This window comes from Ahaetulla prasina, chromosome 1 (genome assembly GCF_028640845.1).
Source record: "Ahaetulla prasina isolate Xishuangbanna chromosome 1, ASM2864084v1, whole genome shotgun sequence".
Lineage (NCBI taxonomy): Eukaryota > Metazoa > Chordata > Lepidosauria > Squamata > Colubridae > Ahaetulla > Ahaetulla prasina.
This window is the reverse complement of record NC_080539.1, coordinates 165,263,711-165,283,016: the sequence shown is the minus strand read 5'-3', so window position 1 is coordinate 165,283,016 and position 19,306 is coordinate 165,263,711. Positions and strand designations below refer to the sequence as shown.

The 19,306-nt window shown below is 42.0% G+C and overlaps 1 protein-coding gene across 5 annotated transcripts in view; it reads right to left on the bottom strand.

The window, feature by feature from the left end:
* Window positions 1-14,752, bottom strand: part of SIL1 (SIL1 nucleotide exchange factor) — a 52,319-nt gene extending 37,567 nt beyond the window's left edge. The window contains exons 1-6 of one of the 5 annotated variants that reach the window (XM_058180456.1): window positions 14,643-14,733; window positions 11,690-11,810; window positions 10,996-11,106; window positions 10,296-10,443; window positions 5,434-5,554; window positions 840-948 (exon numbers count right to left, since the gene is read on the bottom strand). In XM_058180456.1, the coding sequence (XP_058036439.1) occupies window positions 840-948; window positions 5,434-5,554; window positions 10,296-10,443; window positions 10,996-11,100 (483 nt within the window). In that variant the 5' untranslated portion in view covers window positions 11,101-11,106; window positions 11,690-11,810; window positions 14,643-14,733. The other 4 variants (XM_058180463.1, XM_058180471.1, XM_058180484.1 and 1 more) reach the window with 4 other exon arrangements.
* Window positions 14,753-19,306: the final 4,554 nt, after the last annotated feature.

The window sequence follows — 19,306 nt, the reverse complement described above, 5'->3', positions numbered from 1 at the left end:
GGCATTTAGAAGCCAAAGACAGATTAGTTCATTAGAGCAGAGGCATATTACCCAGACTCCCACTAAAACAGGGGTCCCCAACCTGTGGACCGCCACCCACTAGTGGGCCATGAGGGGTTTGCAACTGGGCCATGGAAACAGCAGCGGGCGCCCATGTGCGCATCTCTCACTTGCGTGAGCAAGCAGGGAACCGCATGCGTTTAGGCTCCATTTGCGTGAGCGGCAGGCAGACATGTCTGCTGCTCGTGCAAATGGAGCTGCATGCACACTTGCCGGCTGCTTGCATGAACCATCCTCCCCCTGCCAGTCCGCAAAGCCGGAAACGATGGGGAACTCTGCTCTAAAAGTCATCTCCCAATTGTAATTTGCAATGTGAACACAACGATACATCATGAACTGTGTGCCTACTGACCACATTTTATTTTCACCAGGTTCTAATTAAAATTACATCACAAATTAAATTACAGAGAGTTTGGTTTGGTTTGGTTTGCTTGCTTGTTTGTTTATAAGATTTGTGTGCCATCATCTTGTTTAATGTATGTTCTCTGGATGTCATTCAAAAACTCAAAGTGTGGGCTTCAGTCTGAAAAAAAGAATGTGCATCCCTGCACTGAAAATGGAGGGTTGTTTTTCTTGCTCTTTCAGGGAAGAAAACAGACATGATAAGGAAGTAGAGATTATCGGGACTCAGCCGGACCAGGCCGCATCCATTTTCTTGGTTCACCTTTGTATCATGGATTTCACTTCCTTTATCAACATTTTCCCCACTAAATTTAAGGATATGAGTGTTAAGGGCTCGTCAGCCTTCCCATTACCGTTTTTCTGGATTTATATCATACCTTTTCTTCTGGTGTATCGTCTGCCTTCGTGGTTTCTTTCATTTTAGCCAAGGCCTTTTTGAGTTCTTGCGTTGTGAATGAATTTGGGTCAATATCTATTTGGCCTAGCCTAACATAAAAACATAAACCGTGAACAATGCATCAACAATGGAACAGAACTATCCTCTTCAGTAAAGCCATCCTGACCCTATTTATTTAATTAAGCCCCCCCTCAAAAATGGAGGAAACACCACATGGCACAAAGCAAGGTTTACTCATATATTGTTTTAATACCAGAACTTTGTAAGTTTCTGAGAAAAATCTACAATCATTTAAGCTATGCTCCAAAGCAATCGGCAGGAATGGACAGAAAGTTTGTCTATGTGCTAATATCCCTGTATTGTTAATGTCCATTTTAATTTAAAAAGTCATTTAAAAGAAAAACACAGATAATTCAAGAGCTGACTGAGAGTGAAAAGTATTTCCACACGGAGGAAACGGCAAATGGAGAACCCAAAATAGTCATTTAATAATGAATAAATCAATAAACAAAAAGAAAAAGAGACAAGAGGTGGACAGGAAGACAGAGAGTCAGAAAACACATGTACAGGATGATAAAGGTGCCTTGATTAGAGTGAGATTTTTTTTAAAAAAAATTGAGGCGCTCTGGTTTTTATTTTTCCACATATTCATAATGATTTGATGGTTGTTGTCCATTAGGGATTATACTGTATAAGGTAAACCTCTTTTACCTAGTACCTCTTTTAAAGAAAAGTTTAAAAACCTGCCTATTGGAAACAATAAGCAGACCAATGTTCTTTTTTTTTTTTAAGTTAGCAAACCAATGCTCTGAAAGGAAGGCAGAGAGCAGAAAATAGAAATTCATCAGACTATAAGCAATAGCAATAGCACTTAAGACTTATATACGGCTTCACAGTGCTTTTACAGCCCTCTCTAAGCGGTTTACAGAGTCAGCCTTTTGCCCCCAACAATCTGGGTCTTCATTTTACCCACCTTGGAAGGATGGAAGGCTGCGTCAACCTTGAGCCTGGTGAGATTTGAACTGCTGAACTGCAGCTAGCAGTCAGCTGAAGTAGCCTGCAGTAGAGTGCAGTGCTGCAGTAGACTGCAGTACTGCACTCTAACCACTGAGAATTTTTTTTAAAAACCCACTTATCTTCATATGTTATCCATTGAAAGGGGACCCATGAGAGGCAAGCAGTTGTGCTATTTTTCTGACTTTGCTTCCAAAATTGCAAAGGTCTCTTGTTTCACCAACCCCCTGGGTCACAATTAGGCTTCCCAGCTGAAGACATCGAAATTCAATACTATAATGCTGCAGGAAGACCCTTATTACAAAGGTAGGGTCCCCAGCATGCCATCATAAACCTTTCCATAGGTAGTCTTCAACTTACAATTTACAATTCGTTTAGTGACTGTTTGAAGTTACAACAGCATGAAAAAAAGCAACTTATGACCATTTTTTCACAGTTACAACCATTGCAGCATCCCCGTGGTCACGTGATTAAAATTCAGCCATTTGGCAACTGACTCACATTTATGACGGTTGCAGTGTCCTGGGGTCATGTTTGTGAACTTCTGACAAGCAAAGTCAATGGGGAAGCCAGATTCACTTAAAAACCAGGTTACCAACTTATCAATTGCAGTGATTCATTTAACAACTGCGGCAAGAAAGATTATAAAATGAGGTAAAACTCACTTACCCAATGTCTCACTTAACAACAGAAATTTTGGGCTCAATTTTGGTCGTAAGTCGAGGACTGCCTGTATTTTGTAAAAATTGTCCCTTGCAAGATAATCTTTCTGAATTTTTTGTAGCTCAAATAATGTATTTTTCATATTGCATCAAATTTTTAATCTCTTGGTCCTCACATTGAAACATGCTAATTAGCATAAATGTTTCTTTTCCGTCGAAATGCAATCTTTATTCCAAAGGAACTAGTAATTAAGCATAATCAGTACTGATATGTTGATAGAATCATTAGATAGATAATTTGCTGGTTAGTATTTATTTAAATTCCAGCTTCCAGCTTCGGTAAACAATCAAAATGGCTTACAAAAAGTTATTCCCCGATTAATTAAGTACCCTCTGGTTAATTTTTGAAGCCCCCAGGTTAAGAACAATGTTGATTCTAATTCTGAAAGGCTATACCCCAGCCATTTATTGTACTTTTATAATACATTGTAAACACTTTTAAGATCAATCAACTTTATTAGGGAATAAACTTTCATGAGTTGCAGCTCGTGATACAAAATGAATAGAGCAGGTTCACTATTAGACTTAGGGGACTTTAAATACAGAAAGTGGAAACAAGAGAAAGCTGGGTGGAGAAAAACAAGCTAATGGGTTTACACAGTAGCATAACTGAAAGCCACATCAATTAGCAGAAATAATGGTCTAAGAATCCATTGTCCCTATTCAAATCTTCTCTAATGGATTGCATTTTTTTAATGCATTATAATTTAGTTGTCTCTCCTTGCATAGTACGATGATGTTCCTCTGTTTCACTACTGCTACCTTGAGGTCAGTGATGGAATGTGCTGGGAGACTGAAATGTTAGGCCACTCTCTTGTTACTGTTTGAGCTACGATTTATGATTTGTGTTTATTTATTCTCTTGTATATGGCTGGCCTGCACAGTGGCTAGTGGTCTATGACTCTCGCCTCCCACTCGGAAGGTTGAGAGTTCAATCCTAGATGTTTCTCTATCTGGGTGCAAAGAGAAAACGTATGCTGCAAACTCCGCATAGGCTTCAGGAAGGGCATCTGGCCAGCAAACTCTTAGCTCCATTCAGTCGCTCCGATTTTACCCCGATAAAAAGGGATTAAAGCAGGGGTGAAATGCTACCGGATCAGGTGAGTAGGTAGTGGAGATTGGAGATTCAGAGAACCGATAGCAATCTCTGGCTGGCCACGCCCCCGAACCAGTCTGCGGCCTGCAGCCATATGTGAAGGCAGGCAAGTGGAAGGCCACGTGGAAGGCAGGAAACTGAGGAAAGCATGGCAGGGCTGCAGGGAGAGGATCTAGAATGTAAGCCAATGCTGGCGGTGTTGGGGGGGAGGGAGACCCACTGTGCTCGGCTTTGGGGGGACCAGGCAAGGCTCGCTTGCCTTTTGGGTGTGGTGTGCTCGGCTTTTGCGTTTGGCTTCCGCGGGGCCTTTGGCTGACTGCCACCCACTTGCCTTCCCCCCTGCATCCAGCCCATGATGGGGAACGTGCCGCTTCTGGGCCGGGCCACCCACTTTCGGGTCCCTGAAGGGCAGGGTGTGCTCTGCCGCTGCTGCTGCCGTTGGCACCGTGGCTACACAGGAAAACTCCCCAGTGCAGCACAGTTCTGGGATGGCGGGGGAGGCCGGGCAAGCTCTGCCACTGCCACCACCGCCGCTGCCGGGAGCATCCATATGGGAAAACTCCCCGGCGCAGCACAGTTCCGGGATGGCAGGGGAGCCCAGGAAAGCTCTGCTGCCGCCGCCGCTGCCACTGTTGCTGCTGCCAGGAGTGTCTGGGCAGGAAAATTCCCCAGGAAGGGCTTTTTCTGTGCCCAGACCAGGTGTGTGTGTGTAGGTGTGTGTGTGTGTGTGTTTGCATGTGTGAGAGAGAGTGAGAGAGAGAGAGAAAGAAAGAGAGAAAGAGGAAGAAAGAGGAAGGGAGAGAGAGAGAGACAAGAGAAAGAAAGGAAGGAAGGAAGGAAGGAAGGAAGGAAGGAAGGAAGGAAGGAAGGAAGGAAGGAAGGAAGGAAGGAAGGAAGGAAGGAAGAGAAAGAAAGAAAGCTAGCTATCTTATGACCACAATTGTGCCCCAAATTTTGGTGGCTAAGCAAGAGCATTGTTAAGTGAGTTTCTCCACATTTTACAAGTTGGCCACACCCACCAGGTCACATGCCCACCAAGCCACGCCCACAGAACCGGTAGCAAAAAAAAAATTAGATTTCACCCCTGGATTAAAGGATCATAAAAAGAAAAAAAAGTATCTTGTATATGGCTAATCTGTCTCACAGAGAATCTGGAGAAGCTTTGTTGGAAGATGATGACATATATATCACACTAAAAGATAAGCACGAGTAGGACAGAGAAACTTGATCACTACTATACATCTCTGTATATATATATTTATTGAAACTAGATAACAAGTTCTACTGGATGCATCAAGACTAGTACACTAACAGTAAAGCTAAATTGAGTATTTACTTTATACTGGTTTTTTTTTACTTTTGCTTTTTACTTGATCATCAATTGTGTTGTAAATGTTGTGACCTTGATGAACGTATCTTTTCTTTTATGTACACTGAGAGCATATGCACCAAGACAAATTCCTTGTGTGTCCAATCACACTTGGCCAATAAAAATTCTATTCTATTCTACTTGACTTGCATTGTGATTGTATAATTCCAGAATATCGGGAATTTATTTTACAGTGTGGGTTATGTACTCTAATAAATCAAAATTTCAAATAATATCTATGAAAGACCTTGCTCTGGAATGAAGCACCTTTCTGATAGCCTTCCCTTTCGAAGAAACAATGAAAATTAGTAGAAGCTGACCCACTTCCAGTTTAAATAGGAAAAAAAAATAAAAGTATTTTAAATCTGTATACCTTTTACTTTTTGGAGAGTCTTTTGTGTCACTTTTTTCTTTGTAGTCATCTGGAAGTTTGGCTAATTTTTCTCCAGTCTGAAGATTTAATTGTACATGTAGTCCTGCAGGAATAGCTTGACCTAAAAATAAGAAGTTAAGAGATTTCAATTTTGTCTCTTTCTGTGCCATAAATATTCAAAGCCATATTCAAAAAGGGAACCAATTAAAAATTAAAGAATATTAAAGTTCCATCATATAAGGTTAGTGTAAGGTCATCTAGCTGGAGACCCTTGCTATGCCCTCAGATGGTGAATAATTTCCAGCACTTCTCACTATGGACCTCTTCAGTGCAAATTCTGGGATCTGTAATTCAGCAACACTTGGAGAATCCTAAGTCTGGTTGCATAAATATTTGCATAAATAGAGTAACATATTACAAATAAATAGTGTAATATGCTACTCTGCCATATTTATTTATTTATTTATTTATTTATTTATTCGTATTTGTATACCGCCCTATCTCCCGAAGGACTCAGGGCGGTTCACAGGCAAATAAAAACATTTATGTACAAATTAAGATAACCATTAAAAAACGTATTCTAAAAGCCAAATTATTAAAAAATAATAAAAATATTAAAACCAATTTAAAACCCCTATAAATTTAAAATCTAGTCCAGTCCTGTACAGATGAATAAGTGTGTTTTAAGCTCGCGACGGAAGGTTCGGAGGTCCGGAAGTTGACGGAGTCCTGGGGGGAGTTCGTTCCAGAGGGTGGGAGCCCCCACAGAGAAGGCCCTTCCCCTGGGCGTCGCCAGACGACACTGCCTAGCTGACGGCACCCTGAGGAATCCCTCTCTGTGAGAGCGCACGGGTCGGTGAGAGGCATTCGGTAGCAGTAGGCGGTCCCGTAAGTAACCCGGCCCTATGCCATGGAGCGCTTTAAAGGTGGTTACCAAAACCTTGAAGCGCACCCGGAAGGCCACAGGTAGCCAGTGCAGCCTGCGCAGGATAGGTGTCATACGGGAGCCACGAGGGGCTCCCTCTATAACCCGCGCAGCCGCATTCTGAACTAACTGCAGTCTCCGGATGCCCTTCAAGGGGAGCCCCATGTAGAGAGCATTGCAGTAATCCAGGCGAGACGTCACGAGGGCGTGAGTGACCGTGCATAGGGCATCCCGGTCTAGAAAGGGCGCAACTGGCGCACCAGGCGAACCTGGTAAAAAGCTCTCCTGGAGACGGCCGTCAAATGATCTTCAAAAGACAGCCGTTCATCCAGGAGGACGCCCAAGTTGCGCACCCTCTCCATCGGGGCCAATGACTCGCCCCCAACAGTCAGCCGTGGACTCAGCTGACTGTACCGGGATGCCGGCATCCACAGCCACTCTGTCTTGGAGGGATTGAGCTTGAGCCTGTTTCTCCCCATCCAGACCCGTACGGCTTCCAAGCACCGGGACAGCACTTCGATAGCTTCGTTGGGGTGGCCCGGTGTGGAAAAGTACAGCTGGGTGTCATCAGCGTACAGCTGGTACCTCACACCGAAGCCACTGATGATCTCACCCAGCGGCTTCATATAGATGTTGAACAGAAGGGGCGAGAGGATCGACCCCTGCGGCACCCCACAAGTGAGGCACCTCGGAGCCGACCTCTGCCCCCCTGTCAACACCGTCTGCGACCGATCGGAGAGATAGGAGGAGAACCACCGATAAACGGTGCCTCCCACTCCCAATCCCCCCAACCGGCGCAGCAGGATACCATGGTCGATGGTATCGAAAGCTGCTGAGAGGTCTAATAGGACCAGGGCAGAGGAACAACCCCTATCCCTGGCCCTCCAGAGATCATCCACCAACGCGACCAAAGCCGTCTCAGTGCTGTAGCCGGGCCGGAAACCGGACTGGAATGGGTCTAGATAGACAGTTTCCTCCAGGTGCTGGGGAAACTGATATGCCACCATACTCTCTACAACCTTCGCCGCGAAGCGAAGGTTGGAGACCGGACGATAATTACCTAAAACAGCCGGGTCCAGGGAAGGCTTCTTGAGGAGGGGTCTCACCACCGCCTCTTTCAAGGCGGCCGGGAAGACTCCCTCCACCAAGGAAGCTCTCGTAATTGCCTGGAGCCAGCCTCGTGTCACCTCCTGAGTGGCCAGCACCAACCAGGAGGGGCACAGGTCCAGTAAACACGTGGTGGCATTCAGCCTACCTAACAACCTGTCCATGTCCTCGGGACATTTAACCACTCCCTTTTACAGAAATTGATATTATGGAATCCAGGGACCATTTGTATGGCAAATGCAGACAGAACACTATTATCAACAGTCAGAACTGTATTGATTGCCTGAATCCTTGCAACACAAAATTAGAAATCTAATTTAAAACAATACGATTTGCTGAAATTCTAATTTCTACTGCAGTGAACTTGGGTAATCAGAGCCTATAAATTAGAATCAAAAATTGGTCATTCAAAAAATAAACTGATAATCTGACATAAGAAAAAACATGTAAAATTAGAAGTAAAACTTTCTTAGAGCCACCCATTCCACTGATCAGCAACTCATGAGTTTCTATACTCACAGAACATTTATGGGCTTTACACAGGGGTGGGCAAAGGGATGAAATGCTCCCGGTTCGGAACGGATCGCCTGATCCGGTAGCAATGGCGGCGGGTGGTTCGGAGAACCAGTAGCAAAAATCCCTGCCCACCCCCATGCCCAGCTGAGCTGCGCAATCATCAGAGGCTTTTTTTTTACTTTTAAAAGCATTTTTTCTTTGGCCAAAAAAATGCTTTTAAAAGTTAAAAAAAAAGCCTCTGATGATCGTGGGGGCTCAGCTGGGATTGTCAGAGCCTTTTAAAAGCATTCTTTTTACAACCTCTTTGGCTGACAATCCCAGCTGAGTTGCCTGATCGTCAGAGGCTTTTTTTTTTCTTTTAAAGGCAAAAAAAATGCTTTTAAAAGAAAAAAAAAGCCTCTGACGATCAGGCAGCTGGGATCGTCAAAGCCTTTTAAAAGCATTTTTTTTACGGTCGAAGAGGTTGTAGAAAAAATGCTTTTAAAAGTAAAAAAAAAGTTGGCCACACCCACCCAGTCACATTACCCCTCCACCAAGCCACGCCCACAGAACCGGTAGTAACAAATTTTACATTTCACCACTGGGTGGGCTTCAAAAATTTTAGGAAGGGGTTCTCTGCCCTGTTGCTGGGGGGGGCGTAGTCATGGTGGGTGTGGCCTAGTCAGCCTTCTGCACCATAGTGGGGTGGGGGGGCTATTTGCCTTCCCCAAGCTCCAGAGGCTTTCCTTGAGCCTCCTGGGGAGGCCGTTTTTCTTCCCGAATTTCTGGTAGGCCCATTTTTTGCCCTCCCCAAGCCTCTGTGCATGCCCTGCACTTACCTGCATCCAAAATTGGCTGCGTGGGGACTCCTGGGAGGGGAGGGGTGGACCAGCCAGGAGTGGGATTTGGGGGTTCTCTGAACTGCACAGAATCTTAACCGGAGGTTCCCCCAAACCCGTGAACCCCCAGCAGCCCACCTCTGGCTTTACAGGATACAGAAACATGGCAATAATATCTAACAGAAAAGAATGAGAGTAGCCTAGATTCTCTGTGAAATTTTCTGTCGTTTATATGTTTATCTTTTAAAAATTAGTGGTTTCAACATATCAATGAAGTCACTAGGACTCAGGTTTATTCAAAGGAAACGTATAACTTTTCAAGTTGTTAAACAAAAAATCCTGCAAAAGAATCTCAATGGAAGGACTGACAATGCAAATACTGAGCCATTCAAGTAAGATGAGAAAGGAATCATCCTGATCCAATGTGTATTTTAAATAAGACACAAATGTAAAAAATGAACAGAATTAAAATATGTCATAGAGAAAATATATATTCCTCAAAATTGCACAGCATGTGTTTCTAAACTAAGGAAATTCATAAATGAAAAGATTGAGATGTCCATTAATATAATCTTTAACTGAAGTACAGGTACTGCTCAACTTACAACCATTCGTTTAGTGACCGTTCAAAGTTACAACAGCACTGAAAAAAGTGACTAATGACCATTTTTCACACTTACAATCACTGCAGCATTCCCATGATCCCATGATCAAAATCTGCCCATTTGGCAACTAATTGATATTTATAGTTGCATGTATCAGGGCCATGTGATCACCTTTTGCAAGCGTCTGAGAAACAAAGTCAATGGGGAAACCAGCACATAATTCACCTGAAGAATTAAATACAAAATTTGGTGATGACTACTAACCTAGATCCTTAAAAAGGGCAATGGTTAAACTCATGGAAGACAGTTCTATCGAAGCTAGTACAGCCATAGCATTATCTTTTGGTTGGGGGCAGCATGCCTCGCAATACCAGGTGCAGGACAACAATGATGGAAGAGGGCAGGGGTGAAATGCTCCCGGTTCAGATCGGATCACCTGATCCGGTAGCGATCTTGGCTGGTGGTTAGGAGGACTGGAAGCAATCGCAGTGCGAGGCTCTGCACACCGGCCCGCCTGTCGTTACTTCCTGGTTTTAACCAGGAAGTAATATGCTTGGTACCCTCTGCACATGTGCAGAAAGGTTTTGAGCATGCGCAGAGGGTGTGCGTGCACATGTCGCGAGCGCGGCGCAGGCACTTCCAAACCGGTATGGAAGGTAAGTAGATTTCACCCCTGGAAGAGGGGTATATTCCATCTCCTATTTGTAAACAATAGCAGGCACTGGATTGGTCTCTGTAAGAAATGCTGGATTAAGGTAAATCTTGGCCTAATCCAGCCTTCTTCCCTAACAACATTTTGAGCAGCAGAATAAAGAGGGGTGTTTTAGTCCCTTTCAAGCCTCCCTTTTGAATTATTTGCACAACTCTAAAAATAAATCATGTTCCTATTACCTGGCCGGACAGTCTGCCACTGATTTGTTGGATAAAACACTTCCAAGTCTTCAGAATCAAGAACCTCTTCTTCCTCCTCGATCACCTCCAATTCTTCCTTGTTTTGTTCTTTTAAATCACCCTCTTCTTTTTTTGTCAAAGCAAATTCCTACATAAAAAATAATATAGGGTTACTTCTAGACCTGCATATAAAGGTAAAAGAAAAAGTTTCCCCTCTCCACCCATGTTCAACTGGGGGTGGGGGAACAGTGCTCATCTCCGTTTCTTAGTCAGGGAACCAGGGTTGCCCTAAGACATTTCCATGGTCATGTGACCAGCATGTCTATCCATTGAGTGGCACCGAACGCTGTTAATTTCTCAGCGAATTGGTACCTATTTATAAGGCTGCATTTGCTTTTGAACTGCTAAGTAGGCAGGAGCTGGTGCAGCTAACAGGACCTCACCCCACTGTGCAGCACTTGGGTCTTGAACCTGGACTGCCAGCTTTCCAGCATGTATATTATCTTTTATTAGCAAAAATACTCTCATGTATTACACATCCATTAGAAAAGGTCTATTAAAAAACCAATTAAATATGTAGATAACCATCTGCATTGAAAGCAAAATGCTAAAAAGAGAAATATTACCATCCCGCTTGCCCATTTCATTCTGGCTGATGGCTTAATATATTCAATATTTATTTATTTAAAAAAAGACTTACTGCAACTCTGTCATTTAAGCATGAAGAGAAACTTGTTATAAAAAGCAGCACGACCACCAAATTCAGCTTTGTCACAATGGAGGACCAAAAACAGATGTGAGGCATTGCAACCTGAAATTACACAGTTGATTAATAGATCCCTGCCCATTTCCATCCGTTATTTTCATCACATTGTACAATTTTACCATTTTCCACAGAAAACAAGCATGACACTAAGCAGTGGCTATTACTGTTCCAAAATACATATCCCAAAGCTCTGTTCCAAAGATAGTGAACCATGGGTAAATTTCATAAATATATGAATTTAATCTTATCTCAAAGAATACGCTTTAGTCAAGAGCAAATTCATCATGGAGAATTAAGATAAACTTATACTATGAGTGGGCAAATTGTATACTTTAATTACATACCATATAATTAATAGAAGAATTAACAGTGATTCAAATAAGTGGTCCTTGCATACTTTTTAAAATAATGATAAATGTGCAGTTTCTGCTAAAACTGCTTCTTTCCTTAATTTTGTCTTCTTTTTGAGTGACACCATAGAGTCTGGATGGGAAATCCATGATTGTCCAAGTAAAAACAGATTAAGTGTCCCTTCCCACTAACTACCATAAGAGTAGCAACTGCTCAGAATCACAAGTAAAAGACATGGGGGTGGGGACAGACACAAGGGGGCACAGGTTCTACACACCTAGTAAAGGTGATTCTTCCACCCTAGTTTTCTCACTTAAATAAGCATGCTCTCCCACTAGCTGCTATTAGTATTCTTTTCTGCATATATGGAGACAGCAGCTTGGTAGTTACAAGGAACCCTGCAAGGATAAATGCAATAAAGAAAGCTCTGTTACTCCGTTACTCACAAACTCAAAGAAAAGTATTGTATTTAGCACCATTTCCCTCCATCTTTCTTTGTGTCTACCTCCCTTTATTCTCCTAATCTTTTTTTTTATGTCCCCTTTTTCTTTTATTCTTCCTCCACCTTTTTCTTTACCTCCCGCTACGGCAATTCCTTTGGTGAAAAATGAAATAATGGCAACAGTCTCAGTTATGCCCTACCTTGATAGGAGTTCCTACTGTTAGGTGCTACCTTCTTGAAAACCAGCCACACTTTCCATTAAATCAGTGGGGAAGCACACTCGGCATCCCATTTGTGGCAAGGGAAGAAAACAATTTGACTCCATCTCTGCCATCACAAAAAGGCCTTTTAAAGTCCCTGAATCACACCATTCATCACAGGAAGCTCCTGAACAGAAATGACTTCTGAGCACAACTTCTAGGTCCAAAGGAACAGTGAGAACTAGAAACCTTCACACAACAGGGTCCCTCTCCTTCCTTCATGCTGCTTTGAGTTATCAGCCTGCAACACTATCACTGTGATTTTGAGGCAATTTATGGTCATTTGTTCTGCCTTGTGAACTCTGGGGACTGTTCCTTTGCAAACTTCATCTGAATTCTGATATATTTGACTGAGCAGGTTTTGCAGTGGAGGTAGTTTTGTATTATCACATCTTTGGGATTTTTTTATTGATTTTGTTTTGTTATCTTAAGCTGCTCGATTGGATAATGTTCCCAAAGTTTGAAGGCATATACCTAGCTCAGGAAGGATATGCTGTTGATTTAATATTTTATGACTATAATTAGTAAATGTAAAGGTTCCCCTCGCACATGTCGTTGTCGAAATATCTGGAAAGTGTCCCAATGTAAATTCTATTTCATCACACTACCACCTAACTGTATAATGGCAAGAATACTCAGGAGGCATATTAGAATGAGAGAAAATATGGACCAAATATTCAGCTATAAGTCTCAGTTAGTTTACAATTATCATATAAAGCCAGAAGAATGAATAAATGAAGTAAATTTGTATACATAAAAGAAAAGATATCTTTTATTTTATGTACACTGAGGCACCAAGACAAATTTCTTGTGTGTCCAATCACACTTGGCCAATAAAAAATTCTATTCTATTCTAAATTCTGCTTAAGGTAACAAGAGGTATATCATGCAAATCAGAACCCTTGGAGACCATGAGTTTTAGCTCCCTCTTAGATACAAAGTGAGCTGTGTGACCTTGAGCCAGTCACTCTCTCTCAACCCTAGGAAGGAGGCAATACCAAGCCACTTCCAAAAAACCTCACCAAGAAAACTACAGGACTAATCCAGATATCAACACAGACTTGAAGGCATACAACCCACCCCCAAAACCCAACCCATCTCAATTTTCAAAGCAATATCATTTATTTATAACTTATTTCATTACTAATAAATTATTTCTTGTTTTAATGTTTTATATTGTTGGTTTTTATTAATTGTAAGCTGCCCAGAGTCACCTTGTTGAGATGGGAGGCATATTAGTTCAATAATAATGTAGAAAATATCTTCAGATTTATGTCCTCACAACCTGGACATAAATTGTTTCCACTTCTGCCCTCAAAATGACGCTGTAGGGCACTGCACACCAGAACAACTAGACACAAGGACAGTTTTTCCCTCCCCCCGAATGCCATCGTTCTGCTAAACAACTAATACCCACAACACTGTCAAACTATTTACTAAGACTGTATTACTATTCTTCTTCTCATTCTTCCTAGTACCTATCTCTTCCCACTTATGACTATAACCATGTTGGTTGTATCTTTACAATTTATATTGTTCCGTTTCCTACAAAAAGTAGGAATGTGTGATTTGATTGCTTATTAGTAACCTACAACTATCACTAAGTGTTGTATCTTATGATTCTTGATGAATGTATTTTATTTTTCTTTATGTACACCATATGCACCAAAGACAAATTCCTTGTGTGTCCAATCACACTTGGCCAATAAAGAATTCTATTCTATTCTATTCTATTCTATTCTATTCTATTCTATTCTATTCCACTCCACTCCTATTCTGTAAATAAATAAATGAAATTTCTCAAGACCAACCTACAGTAACATGTTGGTATTAATAGAAATATTAGATGATCTTTAAGGGTATCTATTATATTTAACGGTTGCTTAATCCAATTCACGATCCAATACTGTACAGACCTGGCCCCTATTCAGTTTATCTACCCGAGAGGCTGTTCTGTTTGGGCAGCATGGGACGGGAGGCAAGTGACACGGAACCGCGGCAGTTCCTACCACGCACTTTTTCCTGTCCACGCCGGCTTTCTAAAAGTGGGTCAGAAACGGCCAATCCGTTCATAATCTTCAGGGTCATATTTAAGAATAAAATAAGCCGGTTCTACCGTGGCTTTATATTCCCGGTCCCCAAACTTCCCCCCACCCCACAAAGTTACATTTATTTACGCAGTAGTATTCCAGCATCCAACCCTCATGAGTCAGCTGAAGCGGAAGAGACCGGCGACTATTCCCCTTCACTTGTATGGAGTAGAGCGAATACGATACCAGTTGCACCCAAAGGTTTCCAACACAATCCCCATCGTCAGCCACCCAGAAAGCAATCGCGAGTCAAGCGCGATGGGCATTGGAGTTCAAAACATATGGGAAGCAGGCAGGACGAGAGGGAAAAGATCCCCGGCAGCTTAACTGCTGACACAGCCGCTCGGTACTTCCAGGGGATGCCCGGCTGCCTCGTAAGGAGCCCTGAGAATACGCACCGTTGCCCACGCAACCTTCTTTCCACCCGCCAGCCCCTACCTCTTTGCGAACCCTCTTCCAGCTGGAGCCGGACCGCCGAGCCGCCCAGAACGCGCTCTTCACCAATCAGAAAAACTCGCGTCACCACCGCCACCGCCCCCAACCTCGCGTTCAGAGTTCTCGGACAAGAGCTCCGCCCATTCAAAGGAAGCCGCCCCTCCCCTCCCAACGTGGCTGCCCTGCAGGTGGTGGCATAGAGATAAGAAATTTAGAGGCGCTCATTAGCTCGCAAGATATTACACTTCCTGGTCCGTTTAATGCCACTCGGCCCTATTCAGATTCTATCTCGGACTGACTCCAAAGGTCAGGAAAAAGCTTTCATTACTTTCTATTTAATTCCTTTTGGCTTTCAGTCACAGTATATTTGTATGTACGTATGTTTAGCAAATTTCTTTCTCATCTAATAATGGTTTTGTCAGCTTTCATTTCCCTAATTAAAAAAAGACCTAAATTTGAACACAGGAGGCATCTCCAGCTATACAATACTGAGTCAGATAGATGATGAATTTCCAGTTTTAATAAAGAATCCAAAAAAACCCCACAATTCTAGCCAATAACTCATCCTGCAGAAACAAAGGCTGTAAATTAAGTTTTCATCTAATGTCACAGGGATATGTTCCTTGTTATTATTATTAATTTGTTATCCTGCCTTTTATTATTAAGCTGCCAATGCAATATTGTTGGAAGGAATGTCCATCTGGGTTCAGTTCCAAGTGGGGAAAAAGACACTGGAAACATGATAGAAGGTTCACATGCTTTGTGTTCCTGAACAGAAAAGGGCTGAAATACAGAGCATGCCTTGGTTTTATGCCCTCTCTGAGCTTTGAACTTCCTGGGGCACAGGAAGAGTGTCCTGATTGGTTGTCAGACTCCCAGGGGGTGGGGGTCTTAGCTAGCCTTGCTGGCTGATGTAATCTTCCCAGGTGCCATGTGGTGAGTTTTTGTTGCTAGATGGGTCCTATTGTGTTGCAGATGATGGTTTATTGACAAAGGGGGGGGGGGAATGAGTTTCTGCCTCTGGCCCATTGACAAAGGTGGAGGGGGGGGCAGGAAGTTGCAGGGAGCTGCTTTGTCCTTAAAACATGTTTCACCATTTCTCATCCAGGGAACTATAATATTCTGCCCTTTTTAATATTTTATAAAATATTTCATGCTTCTAGGAGAGGGGTGTGTGCTAACTTCCTACAATACTATTAACCTACAATTGAGAGGGAGGGTCGCTTTAAAGTCGTGAACTGTGCCAGCTCTCCATAGATACCAATTATAAAGCTTTGGACTTAATTTAAAACTTGCCTAGTATTAATATAGGCAACCTATTGCAAAGAATCATGTAGACAAGTGGCTCTCTTCCCTATCTTTTTTTTAAGTATTAAGAAAAAAAAATAGAACAACACTTCCAATATCTTTATTTCAAAAATTTATCTGAACTACAGATACACCTCCTCAGTTTTTACAGAAAATATAACTGATGAGTGGCAAAGATTCATTTGCAGGCACTTCCCTTCCCCTATTTGTTTTGAGAGAACAAAGGCAAAACAATATGAAGTAGCAGGGAACAAGTAGAGAATGGTAGGAAGATTCTTCACCTGTTTCCCTGAGATTTTTGTGACTGGCCACATACGAAGTCTGACCTTTGGAACCTAGTCACTTTCTATAGCAGTGGTGGGGAACTATGACCCTTTTTATGACAGCAATCAGGTCTTGTTCAGAAAATTCCAAATCAAGCCCCAAATTCTGCTTCTCTCTACACTTAGGGATACCTGGCTACATGAATCTAATTTTATTAATCAGGACACTATAATGTCAAAATAACCAAGATATTGAGATGTGATTCTCTCCAATGACATGTTAGCAAATGCTTCTACATAATTTATCCTTAATTTGGCATGATTGAACCAAACCACAGTTACCTGCCAGGCTATTTAAATTACAGCACAATAGCTGAGCTAGAAGAAAACTCAGAAGTAAATGAAATGGAAGCATAGCTGCATAGCATGATGTAACAAACTGAACCTAATTAGGTAGTGGTAGTTTTCTGTGGCTAACCATGGTTTATTCAATTAACCAATTAATTGATCTTACCTCCCACACTAAACCTATAAATGTATGGGCTAGGTTCTCCAATATTCTATTGTAAAAAGTATCTAGCTAGCTTGTATCTGGGTATTCTGTGGGAAAGGGAATAGCTTGTCCAGACTAAACCCACTTAACTGTATTTTAACATATTTCATGGAATCATAGGGCTAGAAGGGATCTTAGAGGTTTTCTAGTCCAACTCCCTGCCCAAGGCAGGAATCCTTCAAGGCAAATGATTGTCCAATCTTTTCTTGAAAATGTCCAGTGGTGAAGCACCCACAACTCCAAGAAAGGCAAGCTGTTTACTGTGTCAGAAGTAAAATCTGGTCGGGTTCATATTCCAAGCTGGGAGAAAGACACAGGAAAAATGAATTGAAGGCAAGCCGCAATTGGAAAGGCGGTCTCCATTTATGTGGTAGCCAGAAACAACAGTGACAGTACCATGTTAATGCGGTGGCTGACAAATTGGGGTTGAGTGTGGATGGGTTTTTATACAATTTTGGGAGCTTTGTGATTGTTTCCTGATTGCTTATTTATACTCTATGACTATCACTAAGTGTTGTACCTTATGATTCTTGATGAACGTATCTTTTATGTACACTGAGAGCATATGCACCAAGACAAATTCCTTGTGTGTCCAATCACACTTGGGCAAGAAAAAATTCTATTGTATTGTATTCTATTGAGATGCCTGTTCCTGTGCAAGAATATGTGCTTTAATAACAAATTCCTTGTGTGTCCAATCACACTTGGCCAATAAATTCTATTCTATTCTATTCTATTCTATTCTATTCTATTCTATTCTATTCTATTCTATTCTATTCTATTGTTGGAAGAAATATCCATCTGGGTTCAGTTCCAAGTGGGGACAAAGACACTGGAAACATGGAGGCTGCTTGGAAAGATGGTTTAATGGTGGTCAGGATCCTGAACAGAAAGGGGCTGAGATCCTGTGTGCTCCCTGGCTTTATGCTTTTTCTGAGCTTTGAACTTTCTGGGGCACAGGAAGAGTATCCTGATTGGTTGTCAAACTCCCAGGTGGTCTAGGGGTCTTAGTTAACATTGTAGGTTGTCCCTCAAGCTTGCCTGAGCCTTGCCATGTGGTGAGTTTCTGTTCTATTGTGTTGCAAATGATGGGGGGATTGAGTGAGCTTGGTTGAGGCTTTAATGGCCCATTGACAAAGGTGGGGGGGAGTCAGGAAGCTGCTTTGTCTTTAAAACATGTTTCTCCATTTCTCATCCAGGGAAATATATTCTGCCTTTTAAGTATTTTCTAAAATATTTCATTCTTCTAGGAGGGGGGTGGGTGCTAAATTCCTACACTATTCTAATATTTTAATGGCTGTTGCCAGATTCCTATGGGGTCATGTGGGGATCATGACTGGCTGTAAAGGCAGTCCTATGTGTTTTGTCTGTGTGAGCTAATCTTGTCCGTTTTGGCTCCTTGCCTATTTTGCTGTTTATTTGGAGCTTCTGGCTGCCCTTTATGAATAGAGTGGGCTGCTTTATGAATGAATATAAAATATCCATTCACAAAGCCTAGCCTCTTCATGCTTCTGTTGAGACTGTTATCCTATAGCAGAAAGACTGAGGCTGCTTTCTGCCTTTGTTAAGATTTTTCTCCTCTTCTCCTTTAGAGGAAATATTCTCTCTCTTTTAATATTCTGTATAATTTTTTATTATGGGGCAGGGAGGGCTAATCATTAATCATTCTGTCAGGAAATTCCTCCTCAGTTCCAGATTGAATTTCCTTCTAACAAGCTTCCACTCACTGTTTCTTGTCCTGCCTTTAGGTGCTATGAAAAATAAATCAACCACCTCTACCCTGTGTTAATCCTTGATTGCTGTACTTCCAGCACTAAAAACTGAATTTATAAAGAGTCACTTTGATGTAGTTAAGGCATCAGGCTAGAAATAGGGAGATTGAGTTCTAGTCGTGCCTTTGATACACAGCCTGATGACTTTGGGTTAGTCACTTTCTCTAAGGCCAGAGGAGGCAGACAAATTATGAAAAATTTTGTGAAAAAAACTTGACAAGACAGTCTCCAGAAATGAGACACAACTGAATAAACTACATAATAAATAAAAATAATAAAAAACTAGTTCATAATCTGCAATAGTTGGGTTGAAATCACACATTAAAGCAACATCATATGAACAAAGTACATTTTTTAAATTGGTGTGAAAGTGTAAAGCCATAGAATACTTAGGATTGATCATGGCTACTGCCACTGACTTCTTGGCTATGTGGACTTAAATTAAGCCAATTATCTGGATTGATAATTGAACATAAGTGAACTGTGTATTATTGGATTTTCACAGGGCACTGAGTTTCAATCATATTTAAGTTTAGCTTATTTTTGTAAACGCAGGCTTATTGCATTCATCTACCCGATGCTAATTTGAAGGGGGGAGGAAAATGGTTTTAGTGCCAGTAGAGAAAACTTCCTCTTTAGCTCGGCGGGAAAAAACACACAAAAAGACTTTAAGGGGGGGAAAAAAAATCAATGCCCAGGTTCTCGCGATAGATGCTGGGCAACACAACGAGCGCGTTCTCTCGCGAGAACCCCATTCGAGGTCCTGCGGCC